General features: G+C 34.7%; 2 protein-coding genes across 4 annotated transcripts; both read right to left on the reverse strand.

Moving 5' to 3' along the window:
* Positions 1 to 9,581: 9,581 nt before the first annotated feature.
* Positions 9,582 to 12,021, reverse strand: LOC109148762 (29 kDa ribonucleoprotein A, chloroplastic-like). 2 transcript variants are annotated; one of them, XR_002048871.1, is made up of 5 exons: positions 11,517 to 12,021; positions 11,109 to 11,210; positions 10,556 to 10,864; positions 10,093 to 10,208; positions 9,582 to 9,870 (listed from the first exon to the last, which is right to left on the reverse strand). XR_002048871.1 is itself a non-coding variant. In XM_019296491.1 (5 exons), the coding sequence occupies exons 1-4, from the start codon at positions 11,928 to 11,930 to the stop codon at positions 10,143 to 10,145; spliced, it is 891 nt and encodes a 296-aa protein (XP_019152036.1). In that variant the 5' UTR covers positions 11,931 to 12,021; the 3' UTR covers positions 9,582 to 9,870; positions 10,110 to 10,142. The 2 variants fall into 2 exon arrangements, 1 of the variants encoding a protein (XP_019152036.1); XM_019296491.1 differs by having other exon boundaries at positions 10,110 to 10,208.
* Positions 12,022 to 13,709: 1,688 nt separating this feature from the next.
* LOC109151673 (synaptotagmin-3-like) lies at positions 13,710 to 17,757 on the reverse strand. Of its 2 annotated transcripts, XM_019299449.1 has the most exons (13): positions 17,628 to 17,757; positions 17,354 to 17,532; positions 16,588 to 16,689; positions 16,445 to 16,495; positions 16,199 to 16,322; positions 15,933 to 16,051; positions 15,748 to 15,849; positions 15,591 to 15,665; positions 15,302 to 15,378; positions 14,908 to 15,157; positions 14,457 to 14,822; positions 14,237 to 14,368; positions 13,710 to 14,134 (listed from the first exon to the last, which is right to left on the reverse strand). In XM_019299449.1, the coding sequence occupies exons 2-13, from the start codon at positions 17,468 to 17,470 to the stop codon at positions 14,006 to 14,008; spliced, it is 1,644 nt and encodes a 547-aa protein (XP_019154994.1). In that variant the 5' UTR covers positions 17,471 to 17,532; positions 17,628 to 17,757; the 3' UTR covers positions 13,710 to 14,005. The 2 variants fall into 2 exon arrangements, with proteins under 2 accessions (XP_019154994.1, XP_019154993.1); XM_019299448.1 differs by lacking the exon at positions 17,628 to 17,757 and having other exon boundaries at positions 17,354 to 17,612.
* Between the last annotated feature and the right edge of the window lie 876 nt (positions 17,758 to 18,633).

Consider the following 18,633-nt stretch of genomic DNA (forward strand, 5'->3'; position numbering starts at 1 on the left):
ACATCATAGTTTTCTACCAAATATGTATTTAGTGTATTGTCCATGCTGGACAATCTAAGCTCGAGTAATGATCCAAACCCAATCTCTTTAATCGCATTTTTTTGTTCATCACTGAGATTTGCTACCATTTTGTTAAACTCCATTGGTGACATCCTAGTCTTGAGCTGAATTTTCTTTGGAGTCTTTTCTTTCTTTACAGTCCTATTAGTGGCCTTTTCTTTATTTCCGTCTTCTTCATTACTGGTAGATCTTTTCCTTTTCCGATAGGTTTTGGTAACCTCTTTTAATGATAAATCTACTTCTTGGCTAGACATAGTTGCTGCAAGTAAAATGTTAGTTAAGGGAATGTATAAAATGTATAAAATGTATACACTATTCACTACAAAATGTATAAAATAAATCATGCATAAAAAGAGGGTACCCTGTGTATTAAAATAATGTACCTAACGAACAGATATAATGTACCTTAATAAAAAACACAACTTCCAAATCTGAATGTACCCTATGTGTTAAAATAATGTAACAACTTACCATAAATAATGTACCTCAATCAGAAACACAAGTTTCAAATCATAAAGTACTCATAGATCATGAATTAAAATAGTGTACCCTATGGATTAAAATAATGTACCTAATGCATATAAATAATGTACATCTAACAGAAACAGAATATTAGTGCACTTATGAGCTAAATGTTTTGTAACAATGTGATGCACTTATGAGCTAAAGGTCTTTTTCCAGTTCACATCGGTTTTCTTCTGAAATTTCTAATTAAGTTTTGATGATTTCACTCCAAGATCATATCATGTTTAGCTCCAAGATTTAGTGATATTTGAGAGACAACTGTTGGCCAATTACATGTACACAACACTACTGCTGCCTAGCTTCCATTCCATGATTATTAATAATGTTTGGTTCTAATAAAGTTTACAAATTAAAGCTGGAATTGCAGAGATTACCCACACTACTATTTCTGTTTTTATCCATCCCAATTCATCGTTTGAACTATGTTCTGCTTAGCTAGGAAACCTAAATAGCATTTTCATTTGCCTATGATCAAGATTCTGATTGTCTATTTCTGATGCTGTTATAAATGATCATTTGACTTCCTATTTAGAAGATTTAAGCACAGTTTACATACAGTAAGTAGTTAACATTCTGCATAGAAAGACAGCAAAAAGTAATTTCCCAACAAAAAATAATTAAACATCCTATTTCTAATTGTTGATTGAAAACTCAAAACTGGAAACCAAAGGTGTTCTTGACAAAGCTAATCAGCTGCAAAATTTTTTGAGTTTCTTGAAAGAATTGAACGAGGAAAAATAACACTAATAAAGTTTACAAATTAAAGCTAGAATTGCAGAGGAATTTGAATTACAAATTAAATCATAGAAGACCATAAACAAAGACAGAGTGTTGAGGAAAAAAACAGAGAATGGATAATATGCAATGGGCAAGCATTTAGCCACTATACAAGCCAATATTCTAATGTAATGCAAATATGCAATGAATGCACATATTAAATGTTCATCAGCATGCAAAACTGAATAAATACACATTTCATTCAGATTTCTGATTACTATTCTTCTCTTTCAGACACATTTGGTTAAATGGAAAAGATTCAGATGATACTTGATGACCCAAAAGTTGTTGAACCCCCCAAAATCAGTGATTAAGTGTGTATAGTTAATGCTAGTCTATGACCCTTGTACTGCTTTCTTGAAATAAGAAGGAAGAAGCCAAGATAGTGTCAGGAAATGAATAAATACACAGCTACAAGTAAAATTAGAATAGAACAGAACTACTCAAAACTCAATTTTAAAACCCTAGGTAGTTGAAAATGTACCTAATCAGTAGATGGAGATGGCGTCGGAAACGGTTTACAAGAAAGCTTTTGTGGCGTTGGTTTGTAGTAGCGCGCGCTGGAGGTGGCGTCGGAGACGGTGGAGATGCGCGAAGAAGCTGTCGGAGATGAGCGAAGAACACCCCAATGATGTAGAATTTTTTTTTAAAAGATGTCTAACGGCGCCGTCTCTCCTTAAATGGAGACACGGCGTCGTTTTGGACCATGGTCCAGCCAATAATTTGCCATTAATTAGTGAAATTTAACATAATGATGTTAGATTAGGTAATAGGTATTGTCCCAAATGAACACCCATCATCAATATATATGTATGAGTTAGGGCAGGTTAATTAAAAAAAAAGCAATATAATTATAATTCCCAAAAGTACTGAAACAAACATGATTATATTACTGCCCGCCCCAAGTGGAAATTAACTCATATTGACCACCCCCAGGCCGGCTGAGCTTCCTTCCATGGCTTTGCGTCAAAGATAATCAAACTTAAAGTTTCAAAAACAATCATTATGCTCTATCATCATAACTTTAATATTGTTTAATTAATTACTTCAAAAATCCTTCTCCCAAAAGGTATAATCCCCAATCCTAAAGCCCAACAAAATATTTGGAAAGATATAAATCATGGTAACTCAATAACTCAGCAAACAAGACAAAATGTCTGCACATGGGATCTGTCCACTTTGGACATAATCTCCACACATTGCTGAAAATTATAGAATTTCCGACCACCTAAAAATGACCATAAATCAAGTCGAAAGCCTTGTTCCGACCACTTTTGGTATCTGGAAAAACCTTTATTGCTATTTCCGACCACTTTTTACTTTCGACTTATTTAAGATCACTTTCAGGTGATCAGAAATTTCATAATTTCCACTACCGCTATCGAAATTCAAACTTTATTCTCTTCTCTCAAATACTAGCTACCTACTGAACCAGTGTGACAATTACTTCAAAAATTCTTAATTACCACATGCCAGTCCTGCATGCAGGACCTCATTAAGCACACCAAATTAAAAGTAGAAAACCAACCAAACATGTTGACATGCCATGCACTCATCATCAACCTTAATAATTACCCAATTAAATCTTCTCATTAATTAATCCTTAGTTTAGTTGGGCTTTTCAACACCCTTTAGTTTGGAGTCAAAAGTGTTTGCTTTTTTTTTTTTCATCAACTTTAATTACCTGCTCAAAGATTGCTTTAGTAGTCCTATCCAACAGACAGGGAACCAAACACCACACTAGAAGCTTCCACATGCCACACATTCCCTGTAGACCATATTCAAATAACATTCTTCATTTAATTTGCTCAAACACATATTAATAATCATGTTGGAAGCTAATAAGGTAGCCCATTCCTTTTTCTTTTTTCTTTTTTTTTTTTAAATGCACATTCCTTAGTTAGGGCTGCATGTTATTAGTCTGGTTTATGGGAGTGGTTACATTCACTGCTGGAAAATATGAAATTTTCAATCGCCTGAAAGTGGTCTTAAATCAAGTTAAAAGTAAAAAGTGGTTAGAAATAGCAGTAAAGGTTTTTCTGAATACCAAAAGTGGTCGGAACAAGACTTTCGACTTGATTTAACATCACTTTCAGGTGGTCGGAAATTCCATAATTTCCAGTAGTGATTGTCCACCCTCCTATTTTCGAGGATCGATTTCTATGGTAATTTTTGTACTAGTAGATGTAAATAACACAAGGGATCTGTCCACTTTGGACATAATCTCACACTGCCATTCTCGGGGTTTGAACTTTGGTCTTTTTTTCTCAAATATTGTCTAATCAACCAATGAGTTAAGCCCACGCGAGCAAGCATATACATATTCATACATGTTATTTGATAAAATTTTTGATTATTTATTATCATTCATTGCATGATCTATAAATCGTCATCTTTAATTTGTTTTAGATATCTAAAAATTAAATGAGTGAATTGGATCCATGTTGGAATCTTGATCTGAATTGTGCTTGTGGAGTAGAGCATATAAAAATAATTTCTTCATTTGCTCAAAGACATAAATATATTCATGCATGCATATATGTTGTTTAAACTGGTAAAATTTATGATTATTATTAGTTATCATTTGTGATCTATAATTCACAATCTTTGTCAAGGCTGGTTCTGAGCATGTCTAACATGAGCGACCGCACAGGCCCCCTAATTTTTAGGGGCCCCATATTTTTAAAATAAAACTATAGGTATATATATAGTTGATAGTACTAATGTCCACGTATAAACGGTCCACGTACTGAATGCAAACGACAATGTAAATAAAAGGAGTTATTTTATATATAAGAGGGGAACCTAATACAATCTACACAACTACTCCGAGGGCCGACTGACTGCGGTCGGGCAGCTCTGTAAGTAGTCTCTTGATCGTTCCAAAAGTCGCCCACACTGTAGCCGCCGTGGATATTTATAGCCCCAAGCCGGGAACAACCCTCCGGCCTACCGGCATGTAACCCACGTAGCCTCCACGTGCCCCAACCTGGTGAGCACTCTCTGTCAACGCCTATCGTCACCATGTGTCCCTCTCTAAAGATACTGACTCCCGCAAAACAAAGTTACTCTGATCGGGCAGAACATCGGTCGGGTCCGACCGTCTTCAAGCCGGAAAGCAACATGAAGGTACGACATCGACTGGTACCGACCACAACTTTGCTGAAGCGCTCGGGCCAAGGAAGCATGCGCTAACCATCCGGAGAACACCTTATGTCGGTCAGGATATATCCTACCAATAGTAATAATAGTATTTATTTTATAAAAAAAAAAAAAAAAAAAAAAAAAAAAATTGAGCCCAAATTGCTTTAAAAACCTTATTAAAAAAAAAAAAAAAAAACATCTATATATATAAGGACAATTAGGTCAGACTATAAGGACATTACCAAAACTGCAATTCGGCAATTAAATTTTCTAATCCGAAATCTCAATTAACAAATTCTCAAATCTCAATTAGGCAATAGCATGTTCAGAGTATAAGGAATTAAAGACATTTTATACTCCTTGTGGTAAATCGTAAAGCATCTCAAGGTGTACAAAAAAGACTCTTAGATGTAAATCGTAAAGCATTTTATACTCCTTGTGGTAGTCATAGTCTTAAATTGACTGTATGTGACGTTGCAAACAGTTGTGGGAAAGCAAGAGATTTCTTTGGAGTAGGCAACGTATTTACACAAAATTTGCTAATTCCACAAAGAGGTGGCATATCTTGAAAAGTAATGTAATAAATCTAACTTTTAAGCCATTGTCATCTACTAGATGGGAAAGTCGCGTGTAAAGTGTCAAAGCAATTAGATATCAAGTCAGTGATATTCGAGAAGCCCTACTTCAAGTGGCAGATACAGGCAGTGATTCTAAAATTCAGTGATTCTAAAATTCAAAGTGAGACAAGATCTTTAGCTACAAATGAGCTTAGTAACTTTGAATTTTTGCTAGCGACAGTCATTTGGTTTGAAATCTTATATGCGGTTAATTTAGTTAGCAAGCAATTACAAACAAAAGATATGCTTCTTGATGTTGCTATTAATCAAATTAAAGGGTTAGTTTCTTTCTTCAAGAATTATATAGAAAATGATTTTTCTAGTGCCATGGATAGTGCAAAGGAAATTGCCAATGAATTAGAATTGAGCCAGTGTTTCCTCAAAAGCGAAAAATTCGTAGAAAAAGACAATTTGATGAGAGTGTTGATGACACTTCATTATCACCCGAAGAATCTTTTAGGGTTCATTATTTTTTATACATTGTAGATCAAGCTATTATTTCATTGACCCAGAGGTTTGAGCAATATGAAGTATGTGAAGGAACTTTTGGTTTTTTGTTTAGTTCTGACAAGTTACAATCGATGAATGATATCAATTTGAAGTCTTGTTGCACTTGTTTAGAAGCAGCTCTTAAGAGAGATGATCAGTGTGGTGATATTGATAGAAATGAATTGTATTTGGAGATAAAATTGCTTAGAGAGATTTTATCAAAAGAAAAGATAGGTGCACTGAGTATATTATATTCATTGAAACAGATGAGTTGTTTTCCAAATGCTACTATTGCATATCGAATATTATTGACTATCCCAATTATTGTTGCCTCTGCAGAAAGGAGTTTTTCGAAGTTAAAATTGTTGAAATCTTACTTATGATCAAGTATGTTGCAAGAGAGACTCAACGGATTAGCTTTAATCTCCATTGGAAATGAGCTTTTGGAAGAAGTTGATATCAAAAGTTTGGTAGATGATTTTGCGTCTAAATGTGCACGACGCGTGTCACTTTTTAAATAAAATTTTAGATGTATTTTTTATGCAATGTTTATATGTTGATACAACTTTTTGAATAGCGTAACTATTATTAATATATAGAAATTACTTATGAAAAAAAGACTCAAATTATGATATTGCACCGGGCCTTAATTTTTATTGTAACGGCCCTGATCTTTGTTATAAATATATAGAAGCAAAATGATGTAATATCATTAATAAACTTCCACACTATATATATTAAATCACCTAACAAGCTACTGAACCTAGTACTAGTACTATATTCCAAGCCATGACTGCTAACACTAGCTAGTCTTCTGATCTACTAGTACTCTAATAAAATTGAGTTAAATGTTTTTTACTCGATATAATGAATATAAACTACTCTACAAATAAACAGTGATTAAACTACGTATAAATAATGTAATTAAAATGTCACATATAAAAAATGTTGTCGCCGAAATTTGAACCCAGTCTTAGCTAGCTCTTAATTAACTAATAAACAGTCCGAGATTTCAGTGGCAATTATATATATGCATTTAGTAATAATGATGTTTAATTGAATAAGCTTTAGCAAATTAAAGGTTACATAATCATTTTTTATCCCATTTTCTAGCAGACTTTTAGTTTTATATATGCCTTAGCTTACAGACAAAGGAATAGCAAGAAGAGAGAAAAAGATGGAGGAAAACACATTATTGGTCTCTTTGACTTTTAAAACTTGGATTGTTGATTCTGACCTTACTTCATCGCCATCCTGCAAGCACTTCTCTTTTTTTTTTTTTTTTTTTTTTTTCATGTTAACTAAAATAGTATGGTTGGCCTGGTATGATGGAAAGTAAATAAATAAAAATAATATTAATTAATTAATTAATTAACTAAGATGGTAAATAAATTTTCAAGAAAGTAATAAATGTAGAAAAATTACATTTTGAAAAAATATAAAAAAAAAAATATTCTTGAAAGTTGAAATTAAAGTTACTTTGATGCAGTGATATATTGCACATGATGCATGGGCATGGGTGGATGGTAGTCAGAATGCAAAGCCAAACTCCATAATCAACTCCTTAACGTTAGGAATTATAGTGTCGTGTTTATTGGTAGCCTATCATTTTAATAAGGTATGAATTGAAGCCTCAAACTTGAAAGATTTTACATGCAACTCATCTTGCATTGGAATCATCAAAAATGCCATCAACTATGGACAAATTGTTCACACTATGATTGGTCGTAAATGGGGCAGACATATCTACAGTTAATATATTATGTGTCGGTAGTTAATAAATTATACTTATTTAATTTATATACAAGCACATAATTTATTAATTGAAGACACATAATTTTTGGACCAAGTTCATGGTATAACAATTGGTAAATGGCGGCAAATTTTAATGTGGGGTGTGAACCATGGTCTAAAATGATGCCGTTTTCTTTGAATGAAAAGAAACGACACACGTTTCGTGTAGTTAGTTTTGTTTGTATAACATATTCAATTTCATTTTATATATATTGTAGTTTCATTTCAGCACAACTAAAGTTTTATTTTGTTTCAACTACATTTTCATTCCACATTATACATGCAATAATCTTATTACAATGAGACATGTTATTGAATTTCATTTTATACACACTATAGTCTTATCTCAACACCACTAAATTATAATTCTAATTCAACTACGATTTCATTGGACAATATACACTCAAATATGTGAAAATGTTATTCAGTTTCATTTTATATACACTGTAGTTTCATTACAATACAACTAAAGTATCATTTTGATATAACTACAGTTTCATTTGACAATATACACTCAATATGTGAGATATGTTATTCAGTTTCTTTTTATACATTTTGTAGTTTCATTTCAGCAAAACTAAAATATCATTTCAATTCAACTACAGTTCTATTTGACAATATACACTCAATATATGAGACATGTTATTCTGCTTCATTTTATACATACTGCAGTTTCATTTCAACACAATTAAAGTATCATTTCAATTCAATTACAATTTCATTTGATAATATAAACACAATATGCGAGACAAGTTATTCGGTTTCATTTTAGATACACTGTAGTTTCATTTTATTATAAACACACAAAAAATACAAAATTTGTTAAAATTTAACAACAACCATTTCTTTACTTAAAGAAACGGCGTCATTTTTTTTTACCATTGCCCACAGTAATTCACACAGCTATGTGGAGCATGGTCCATGGTATAACAACCGGGTAAATGGGTAGGTGGGCTCCATTTTTGGGTTATTATATAGTCTCAAAACTACAAAATAAGAACCAAAGAAAACACTACAAAATGATGGTCGAGCTCGGATCGGCAATTTTTCGAGTCACTCGAGCTCAGCTCGAGTAGCTCGATTGTTCGAGCTCGGGCTCGATTTTGACCTATTTGAATTTATATTTCAATTAATAATAAACATTGTTTTATCCATATACATAAATAATAAAAAATTCAAAAGTCCAAACTTTAATATTTAAAAACTCCAAACACTCAAAACAAGTTTACAACTCCACTTTTATTATATATATATATATATATATAAAATATATATATATATATATATATTTTATATATATATATATATATATATATATATATATATATATATATATATATATATAATATTTATCTATTTATTTAATTATGGCTCGCGAGCGACTCGACGAGTCACAAGCCTAAAATATTTGAGCTCGAGTATAAACGAGCCGCTCGAGTTCGGCTCAAGCTCGATTTTGACCAAACTTGAGCCAAACTTTGCAAGCCGCTCGGCTCATTTACACCCTATCCCTAACCTCGTATCAAGAAGTTTAAAACTTACTAATTTGATAACATAGCAAAACTTAAGTCAACGTTTAGCAGAGTGTCCATACCAACTAAAAAGATGTGATTTCATGAGTTATTGAGCCAAAGGCCCATCCCCAACAAGTGGACAGTAGTAATCAATCATGCATTTGGATCACTAGAAAGGCCCAAACAAGATAATCCTGATTGTTATACCATGGACCAGGGTCCACCTTACAAGGTAGACCTAAATTCGAAATAGACAATTTGCATCCTGAATATTCATAATTTACATACTTAGTTCAAAATGTAAATTATGTATTTTAGACTAAGTCTACCTTGCAAGTGGATCCGGGTCCACAAAATAATTTGCCAGATAATCCCAGTCATTATACTATAAACCTTGTAAGGTGACAAAAGTGAACTGACACGAGGTACATTTTAATATATTGAATATTTATTTTTAAAGGTAGATTATTTGTGTAATGAAAGTTCATTATTTGATATACTATCAAATAATAAATCTTTAATACATAAATAATGAACATTCAGTATATGAAAAATAAATATTTAATCATGACTCACATTGTAATGTAGACCATACATGGTCCATACTATAATTTGGCAGATAATCCTATCCTTTGCAGAGTGGCAGCACTTACAGAAAGCATGGTGACAAGTAAACAAAATTTTGAAGACTAAGGGGTTCACACCACAATACCACATTACCACCTAGAAAAAGAGCCCATTGATCCAAGAATTTAGTTCTCTCTTAATCCACCACAAGCAATAGGTGGCAGGTTACAAGTTGCATTGCCATTTTTACAGGCATACATTGTGACAGAAATACATAGAGAGGGCTTTCAAATACATACGGTGTAGCTACGTAGCAGCTCTGCAAAATCAAGCCCTTCATGAGCATTGCTGCATTGTTGGGTCATCCGCATCTCTCGTCCAACCTGTTTTACAAATCAATGAGTAGCAGAAAATCTTGAATGGGGAAATGAAATATACTTGATAGAGGCAATGAATGTGCAGAATGTGTAAATTGGCTTTTCGGTATTCAGATTGGAGATTCTAAGTTTATCCAAATCTGTGACAGGTGATTCATGACTAGAATCCTAGAGATGCGTACATGTGTTAAGCATTTCAAAATATAAACAAGAATATAGGGTGTTTACCCTGGGTTCCCGCTCACTTGAATACTTGATATCAGGCATGGTTAGCAATCTCAGAACTGGCGCCTTGGAGGTCTTGATTCAGCAAGACTTACACCGATTTGCCTACCAATTAGGTTCTACAAAACAAAGTTCAAAAGAATAATGCAAATGTAAGTGGGAAATTGTTGAAGTCTAGAGAAAGGTCACTGGATTAGAGTAGACAACCTTAACAGATAATAATAAGCAAATAGCAAATTTTATGAAAGCCCACACATTTACATAATTATTTTTTTGGTTACCCAAAGGTATCCTTCCAGCCGGCAGCCAGAAGACTAATCCTCCGTCCCAACGGTCAGCACACTAAGTGGTAGGGAACTGGCCAAATGGTTTGCTCCAGTCACATGGGTGGGCTTAAGGGACGAGGTGCTGAACCACCACCCCAACCATGTTGGTTACACATTTACAGATACAAGAATATACTTACAACGCCATCCAACATTTTAATAGCATTGTTGGCCTCCTCAGCAGAACCGTAAGTTACAAATCCAAATCCCCTCGACCTTCCACTCTCTCGGTCGTACACCACTCTTGCTTCCAACACCTTTCCTTGCTCACTGAATAAGGTTTCAAGCGCCTGATCATCAACACCCCAAGCAAGGTTTCCCACATGGAGTTTGTGGCCTCGGTTGGCGTTGTCGAAACTTCTACCACCCCTTGCACCACCAAACGTGGAATTTTCCCTCCTAGGTGGAGGTGGCCCAGAATTGACCTTCAATGCCCTCCCGTCAAGTTCCTGCAAAAACATCATATGTTTCATGAAACGCATCCAATCTAATGCTCATATATATACTACTCCATAAATGATTTCACATGTTATAGATAAAACAACAATCTAGAATCCAATTTAAGTTAAAACATTTGTACATTAACTCAAACATCCCATATAGTTCTTTTGAACTGCAGCTCTTATCTATACATAACATTTAATTCTAAAGAAAATGTAAAATAAAACAGTGGATTGGAGTAATGAACTTTACATATCCATTGAATTGTTGAGCGGCTAATTCAACTTCCTCCACAGTTGACATTGTCACAAAGCCAAACCCTCTGCTTCTTCCTGTCTGTTTGTCATATATAACCTGGAAACAGTGACAACTAAAATAAGCTCATCGTCCCATAAGGGGAAGAAAAACAAGCATACCTTAACTACAAACGACAAGAACTACTGGATTTATGTATGTACTTGTGTAATTCAACATGATTTGTCCAAAGATTATCCACCAAGATAAACAAAAGAAAGAAAAAATATGCCATCTTCCTTAATCCACAAAGAAATCTTATCCAAATTTTCTCAGGAAAATATAAAAATTGCAAACCAATCCATAGGTATAGTAAGAAAAGAGAAGTATAAACCTTTAAATAGACATATAGATTATAGAGATTACCTCGACCATCTCAACATTTCCAGCTTGTTGAAACAGCCCAGCAAGAGCAGCGCTGTCGATATTGTACGGCAAATTGCCCACGAAGAGCTTGAGCTCAGGAGAGAAACGGGGTTCGTCCGGGTACGAGGAACCGCCATCGCTGGGAACTCCCTCGTCCTCGTCTTCCACTTCTTCAATCTGGTCGAATTCTGACGAAAGCGTGACGCCTCTGACGAAGCGTGACGCGAATGTGGAATCAAAGTGTCTAACTGAAAATGTAAAAGGCGAAGAAGAAGAAGATAGTTTTAGAGCACGAGAAGATGACGGGAGAGAGAAAAGAGATAAAGAAGCGGCGGGTATGGCATTGGGTTTTGAAAAAGAAAGCGATTGAGGGGTTAGAGAGAGAAAATGGAGTGAAGTAGCTGAGGTTGCCATGGCCGCACAGATAAGGTTCTTTAGGATTCCGATGAGAAAAAAGAAGGGAGGAGCGTTTAGGGATATAATAACGATAAACCCATAGTATATTTTGCAAAGATCAGGCTCAAAATCATAATCATAATCTTCCAAATAGAAATCCAACCCGGGTACCATTAGACCACATAATCCTGGTAACATAATACACAGAATTATAAACTCTTAACATAATACACATAAACTCTTAACATAATACACAAATACAAAAAATAAAAAATAAAACTGCAATGGGATTGGACGGACGAAATAGTATTTGTCGCACCGTCGCGTCAACTCCCCAATAACTTATAAAAACGACATTGTTTTGGGCCAGGGCCTACAATCGCCCTAGTGCACGATATAATTTGCCATATATTTTGGGGTAAGTAAATTTATATATGGGGAGATCTCTTGTAAAATCCTTTTATGGGTCTCGTGAAATGAATTGGATTTAATAAAGGGAAAATGGTCAAATAGACACCTAAACATTATACAAAAGTGTAATTAGACCATTAAACTTTAAAAGAGTTCAATTAAGTACTTCAACTTCATAAAATCAATCAAATAAGTCCATTTAGTAGGTAACCAATAGGTTACAAGTAGCTATACCACGTTGACTGTCATCATCGACTGTTGATTGCCAACCTGAACAGTAATCAACAAAAAAAAAAAAGAACACTGGAAACCCAAAACGGTCGTCGGTGACCAACTGCCTCATTCTACAAGAAGAAGGCGACGTTTGGTCGCCTCCTTCCCCAGAAAGAAAGCGACCGTTGTTGCCTTCTTCCTCAGTTGAAGAAGGCGGCGCTTGGTCGCCTTCTTCAATTGAGAAAAAGGCGACACTCGTAGCCGTCGAAGAAGGCAACCAGCGACCAGAAAACGGTCATTGGCAGCCGATTTAATCATATGAAGTTTAATTACCAGGTATTATCAGTAAGTTATCGGTTATTGGATCTGGATGCATCAAAATGATAAGTTTATGTGTTTAATTGCACTTTTTAAAAATTTAGGGACCTAATTGCACTTTCCTATAATATTTAGAGATCTATTTGACCATTTTCTCTTTAATAAACATGATTCATTACATAATTACAAATATAATTAATATTTTATATCATAAATGTATTATTTTATAGTAAAACTGTAATAAATAAATTTTTAGAAAATAAAGTATCAAAGAGAATTACAAATAGCATCAATACTTTAATCTTTATATATCATTAGTTGCATCAAATAGTATCATAAAATGTACCAATGTGAAAGACGTTATAATTAGGTTCATCAATGTTAACAAGGTAAATTACTTACATTTTTTACTTGCAAACTTGCACCAATTACTTGCACTTTTAACATATTTTACTTGCACCAAAAGTTGAGTTATTTACGAAAATACCACCGCGTCATTTTTTAAAATTACATATGATTCGTTAAATTTAGACACGTGGACGACTGCAATTGACTCTTAGTTCTTTCCTGGACACCCGTTCTCGCCTGAGTGCGCCCATATATTTATGGGGGGAGAAAAAGAGAAAAAGAAGAAAAGATCGACAATGAACCGTGTTGGAGAATACTTCATTTGACTTTTGATTAGGACCCACAAAGATCTTTGATTTGCGGGAGAAAAAATCAATGAAAAATCATACTCTCCATTTGTCAAAAACCAATGCATGATCTTTTCTTTCGGACAAAAATCAACAAAATACAAAACCTAAATGGGGATGATCGGAATTTCAATTCCTCAAAATTGATGAATTACAATTCCATGAAACTCAATTCATTCAAAATTTCCAACTAAACTAATAAATGTTTTTACAGCTTTCAAAAAGAAAAAAAAAATAAAATTTACATGTATATATATTGGATGCATACACACACAAACACAACATTGAACCACCTCAAAATGATTGGGGACGAAAGCACAGATCATAAAGAAACTCTTGCTGCTCTCTAATGGTGATGTATTTACATCTACATGCCCAATCAAGTGGGAGCCGGCTATCAAGAAACAAATGAAACTGAAAAATCATAAAATGTGATCAAAACTCAAACAAGATCTATCAGATCACCTTCCACCGTATATCAACATGTATTGTTCCGTTTTTAGAATTTATAAGATGGTGTTCTTCATTAACACGCCCATTATGGACAACATCCCTGAGTTGAATGTCCACGTACCCCAGAGATTCCTGCATGCAGATTGCAGACAGAGTGTATGTATATATCCAGTGTGTGTAAAATGCATGCAAATGCAGACAAAATGGTGAGTTTAAGGATGTTGGTGATATTACCTTAGTCCGAAAACAACGAGCCCTCCTCCGAACGCTCATGACTTCGATATGAACATGATCCTTCAAAGGAACCTCTTCTAAAACAAATTGGAATTCTTCTTCCCATCTTGGATGCCGACATTTCTTGATTTTCTGCACACAGTAATGAGATATCATGACCCCCGAGTAGTTTAAACATGTTGTCTGAGTTTGAGAAGGCTAAGGATTTCGTGTGGATCACCTTGGTCTTTCTCTCCTCTCCTCTAAAATGGATAACAACATAAGGATTGGTTTGGACTTTGCCCTCTACATCATCTGCACCTTTAATTGTAACCGATAGCAAACCTTCTCCTTCCAAGGCATTCTTGTCTGGTGAGGTCTTGATGTTTTCCGTCTTTTGCTTACCAGAAGTCGAGGTGAACTTCATGCTGTCTTCTTGGAAGGGAACAAATGTCATTTCAAACTCAATTTGACCCATCGACTTATTGTTCAGAGGATCGTTAGGATTCATGCTGTTCACCAAGTCGAGTGTGAATGTTTTCTTCTCATAAGGCTTGAGCAACTTTAGGGGGACTACTTGCATCCCCAGATTGTCATGTGTTCCAAACTGCAAAACAAAGTAAGAAGCAACAAAATTGTGGCTAAACAAAAGAACCCAAACTTCCCGCCCAATTGTATCTGAAGATATTAACCTTTTCCCAGTCATAGAGATGTAATTCGAGGACTTGAGTGTCTGGGTCCTTTACAGTTAATTTGAAGTCCTCGTTCCACACGGGATCCAGAGTGTCCATCTTTACAGTAGTCTTCTTCACGGATAGCAGCTCCTTGCCAAGGTTGAGTGTAACGTACGGATCAGATTTACTGAAAACATCTGTGTCTATTAGATTTCGTGCTCTCAAGACTTTCACATGCAGTATTCCGACGGGCCTCTTCACAGCTCCTCTGTAATTTAAGAAGAATATCTATAGGACCAAAATTTCCAAGAAAATGAATTGAATAAAAGACAAGCAAGATGCATATTTCCTCAATGATGTTTCGACTATGCTTGACCGTTAGACTGGATATTATCTTTCATTTACAACTTACACTGAACTGTCAAGAACTGGTATTTCTAGTGTTTGTGGCCAGAGGTAAAGCTTGGAAACTTCTTTGCTAACAGTTTCCTGCCACCAATAAGGAATTTGGTTAAAATAAATTCAGTACTTTTCTCTAACTCTCATTCACTATCATCTATATTCTCACAAATCTTGTTTGATTTTATCTTCCTTCATTCTTTCAGATTAGTAAACCGTAAACCCGAGCCTCAATGGTTTCAAAGGATGCTTAGAAATCATGCAAGATTATCTGTACTAAAGGGATGAAACAAGAGAAGCACCTGAATGTAGTGGTGTAAGCCAGGGATTGCCATAAGATCCCCTCCTAAAACTTTCAGCCCGAAATCTACATTTGGCTGCACGTTCACGAACATGCTTTTAGTAGCTATTTAACCAATTTGCATAGTTCTAAAAAACATAAGAATATTTTTTGCTTACCTTTTCCATCAGTGACACTAGAATGCTTGAAAAGCACGGGAAGGTTGCCAACAAAGGCGACAAAATTACTCTTAGTCTTGCAGATATTTGAAATTCTATCAACTGAAAGAAATACGAGAGACATTAACCCTTACATGTATTGATTATGAGATGAAACGTAACTCAAAGATAAGGCTAGCTCTAACCTGTACAGGGATTTTTAGACACAGCAATTTCAGTGCTATAACAATATTGGGATTACCAGCCCATCTGAGTGCAAGCTCGAAAATTAGCTGATTTTCTATAAGTTTAACTGACTTTATACCTGTCAGATTGATCAACAAAATCCCAGAGTCATGTTTTGCTAAGATCAAATCATTAACTCTACACAACAAGTTGTTCATAGTTTTCTCGTTTTTTCTCTCATTTCATGTGATTGTCTAAAAATACAAGTGCAGTAATCATGACTTACCATGAATTTTTGGGGTAAAAGTTCCAAGAGTAAGGTGTTCAAACTCAATGGATTTTATCAGATACTTCCCACTATACTCTGCAAATATGGGTTGTGTTGTGCTTCTAACGATTCCACAAACTGCCTGTACATGACAAAAGTTCAAGCTACGTAATCAAGCCACATAATCTGAATCAAATCGAGGCATTTCACAAAATGCCAATTAAATGTAAAAGTGGTACGAAATATGAATGACATTTGTATTACCTTGTCCAGATATGGCCACATATGCTCTATGAACAAATTCAACCACTCAACCTACTCAATGATATAAACTAAGTTCAGTAGGATGAAGCTTGAAAGCTATATAGTAACCAAAAAAAAAAAATCAATAAAGACTCAGCACTTACTCGTTCAAAATCTGGATTCATCACCCATGATGGAAGTTCAGAAAAAAGATCAATAAAGGAGCTCGAGTCAAAATCCTGAAGTGATCTACATTCTGGTGGATCCTGCAGTTTAATGTTTGCAAGGGTGACTTTACTTGTATACAAAGTGTGAACTTCACAAAATACAGACAACTATCCCAGGATAAAGTCAACAACTACGACGTAAGCTGAAATTGTATGACACACGGTATAGTGCACCCATGGTATCACGCCCCTCACGTGTGAGGTGGGTTCCAAGTAACACATGATTCGAACCCATGACTTTTGGTCTGGCAGCCTAAGCTGATAGTTGGATTGCACATTAATGGTTATATGCTCAACAAGCTGACCTAGAGATTTATGTATGCATTTAATGTCAAAAATCATGAAAGTACATATTCATTGTAGGTGCTTATCAAATACTCAGAACAACTTTAAGGTAAGATTATATTCTGGATTTTCTGGGATAATGAACAAGAAAGGAATATATAGTAATACTCTCACCATGCTTCAGAACATACCCTAATTCCACATTACAAATTATGAATTAAGTAATCTAGCAAAAGTTCATTTGCTAGAACCAATTTAAACAAGTGCAGAACCACACAATACTGGTTACCACAAGGAGCATAAAGTGATCAAACGTCAGAAATTCACAAAACAGGATTGCAGACAACATTCAAACAAAAGCACTAAACATTAAAAACGAGGAATTGAACTGAACTCATACGAAAATTCAAGCCTTTACCTTATTAACATCATCTTTTGGGGCATAGCATATGAACAACAAATAGCCAATTACAAGGCCAATGGGGATCCCAAGCCAAAATCCAAAGATTACCAATACGCTTCGAAGAAACCCCATTTTCCTAAATCATCATCGACATTAATCAGAGCCCACAATTCATCGCTGCCGAGCAGAAGAAGCTTTCAGAAGAAAAAGGGCATTCAACGCTACAAATCATGAACCACGTGAACCATTCATGCATTATATATATGTGTGTGCATATATATAAACATACCATGTATCAGAGAAAGAGACATTTGCATAGCTGGATATGGCCTATGGCTATGGATGTTGAGATTTAGGAGGTAACGTATTGAAGGGTGAACGTGTGAGGAGAAATGGAGGGCAACAAAGCAAAGATTGTTCTGCGAATATGGACTATAGACGTGGCTGTTTGAAAATGAAGTTTATCTAATTTCTATTTGTAGTAAAATTTTAATGACACGTCTGATTCACAAGATATAAGGACTGTTTACCTGAATGATTATATATATATATATATATATATATATATATATATATATATATATATATATATATATATATATATATATATATATATATAGACTTGCACTCGGGTGCGAACGGCTCGCCCAGGCGCGAAACAGGAATGAATTCTTTTTGTCCACGTGTCCAGATCTAATGGATGAGAAACACTGATTTTAAAAAAAAAGGCGGTGGCATTTTCGTAAATAATTGAACATCAAAGTGCAAGTAAAATGTATTACAAATGCATGTAAAATGTACTATAGGTGCAAATAAAAATTTACACTGAGCATCAATACTTAGTTGCACTTATAGTTCTAAGTATTTGCACCTATAGTTCTAAGTAGTTGCACAAATAGGTATAAGTAGTTGCATCTAGGTGTATGAATGTTTGCGAGTGGTTTTCAGAAGTATTACTACCCGCTGACTCAGATCAATGAATGTTAACAAGGCAAAATTACATGCACTTATAGGTGAAAGTAGGTGCACCTATAGTTATAAGTAGTTGCACCTATAGTTATAAATAGTTGCACATATAGTTATAAGCACACTTAGGTGCATGAATGGTTGCGGAAAGTGAATGCTAACAAGGCAAAATTACATGCACTTATAAGTGAAAATAGGTGCACTTATAAGAGATTTCACTTGCACTTCGATGTTCAATTATTTACGAAAATGCCACCGCGTTTTTTTTTAAGTAATTAGATCTGGACACACGTCGCGCGCTGATTCGTTCGCATTTCCTTCCTGGGCAC

Source organism: Ipomoea nil, unplaced genomic scaffold, assembly GCF_001879475.1.
Source record: "Ipomoea nil cultivar Tokyo-kokei standard unplaced genomic scaffold, Asagao_1.1 scaffold0268, whole genome shotgun sequence".
Taxonomy (NCBI): domain Eukaryota; kingdom Viridiplantae; phylum Streptophyta; class Magnoliopsida; order Solanales; family Convolvulaceae; genus Ipomoea; species Ipomoea nil.

What these genes read in the sequence shown, in the direction of transcription:
- LOC109148762 (XM_019296491.1), bottom strand. Translation starts at nt 11,930, where the DNA reads ATGGCAACCTCAGCTACTTCACTCCATTTTCTCTCTCTAACCCCTCAA. An exon ending in GAAATGTTGAGATGGTCGAG is followed by an intron (nt 11,211 to 11,516) that starts GTAATCTCTATA and finishes CACTGTTTCCAG; the next exon opens with GTTATATATGACAAACAGAC. An exon ending in TTAAAATGTTGGATGGCGTT is followed by an intron (nt 10,209 to 10,555) that starts GTAAGTATATTC and finishes TTTGTTTTGTAG; the next exon opens with AACCTAATTGGTAGGCAAAT.
- LOC109151673 (XM_019299449.1), bottom strand. Translation starts at nt 17,470, where the DNA reads ATGGGGTTTCTTCGAAGCGTATTGGTAATCTTTGGATTTTGGCTTGGG. An exon ending in GCTTACACCACTACATTCAG is followed by an intron (nt 15,379 to 15,590) that starts GTGCTTCTCTTG and finishes TATTGGTGGCAG; the next exon opens with GAAACTGTTAGCAAAGAAGT. An exon ending in CTCGTTGTTTTCGGACTAAG is followed by an intron (nt 14,135 to 14,236) that starts GTAATATCACCA and finishes ATCTGCATGCAG; the next exon opens with GAATCTCTGGGGTACGTGGA.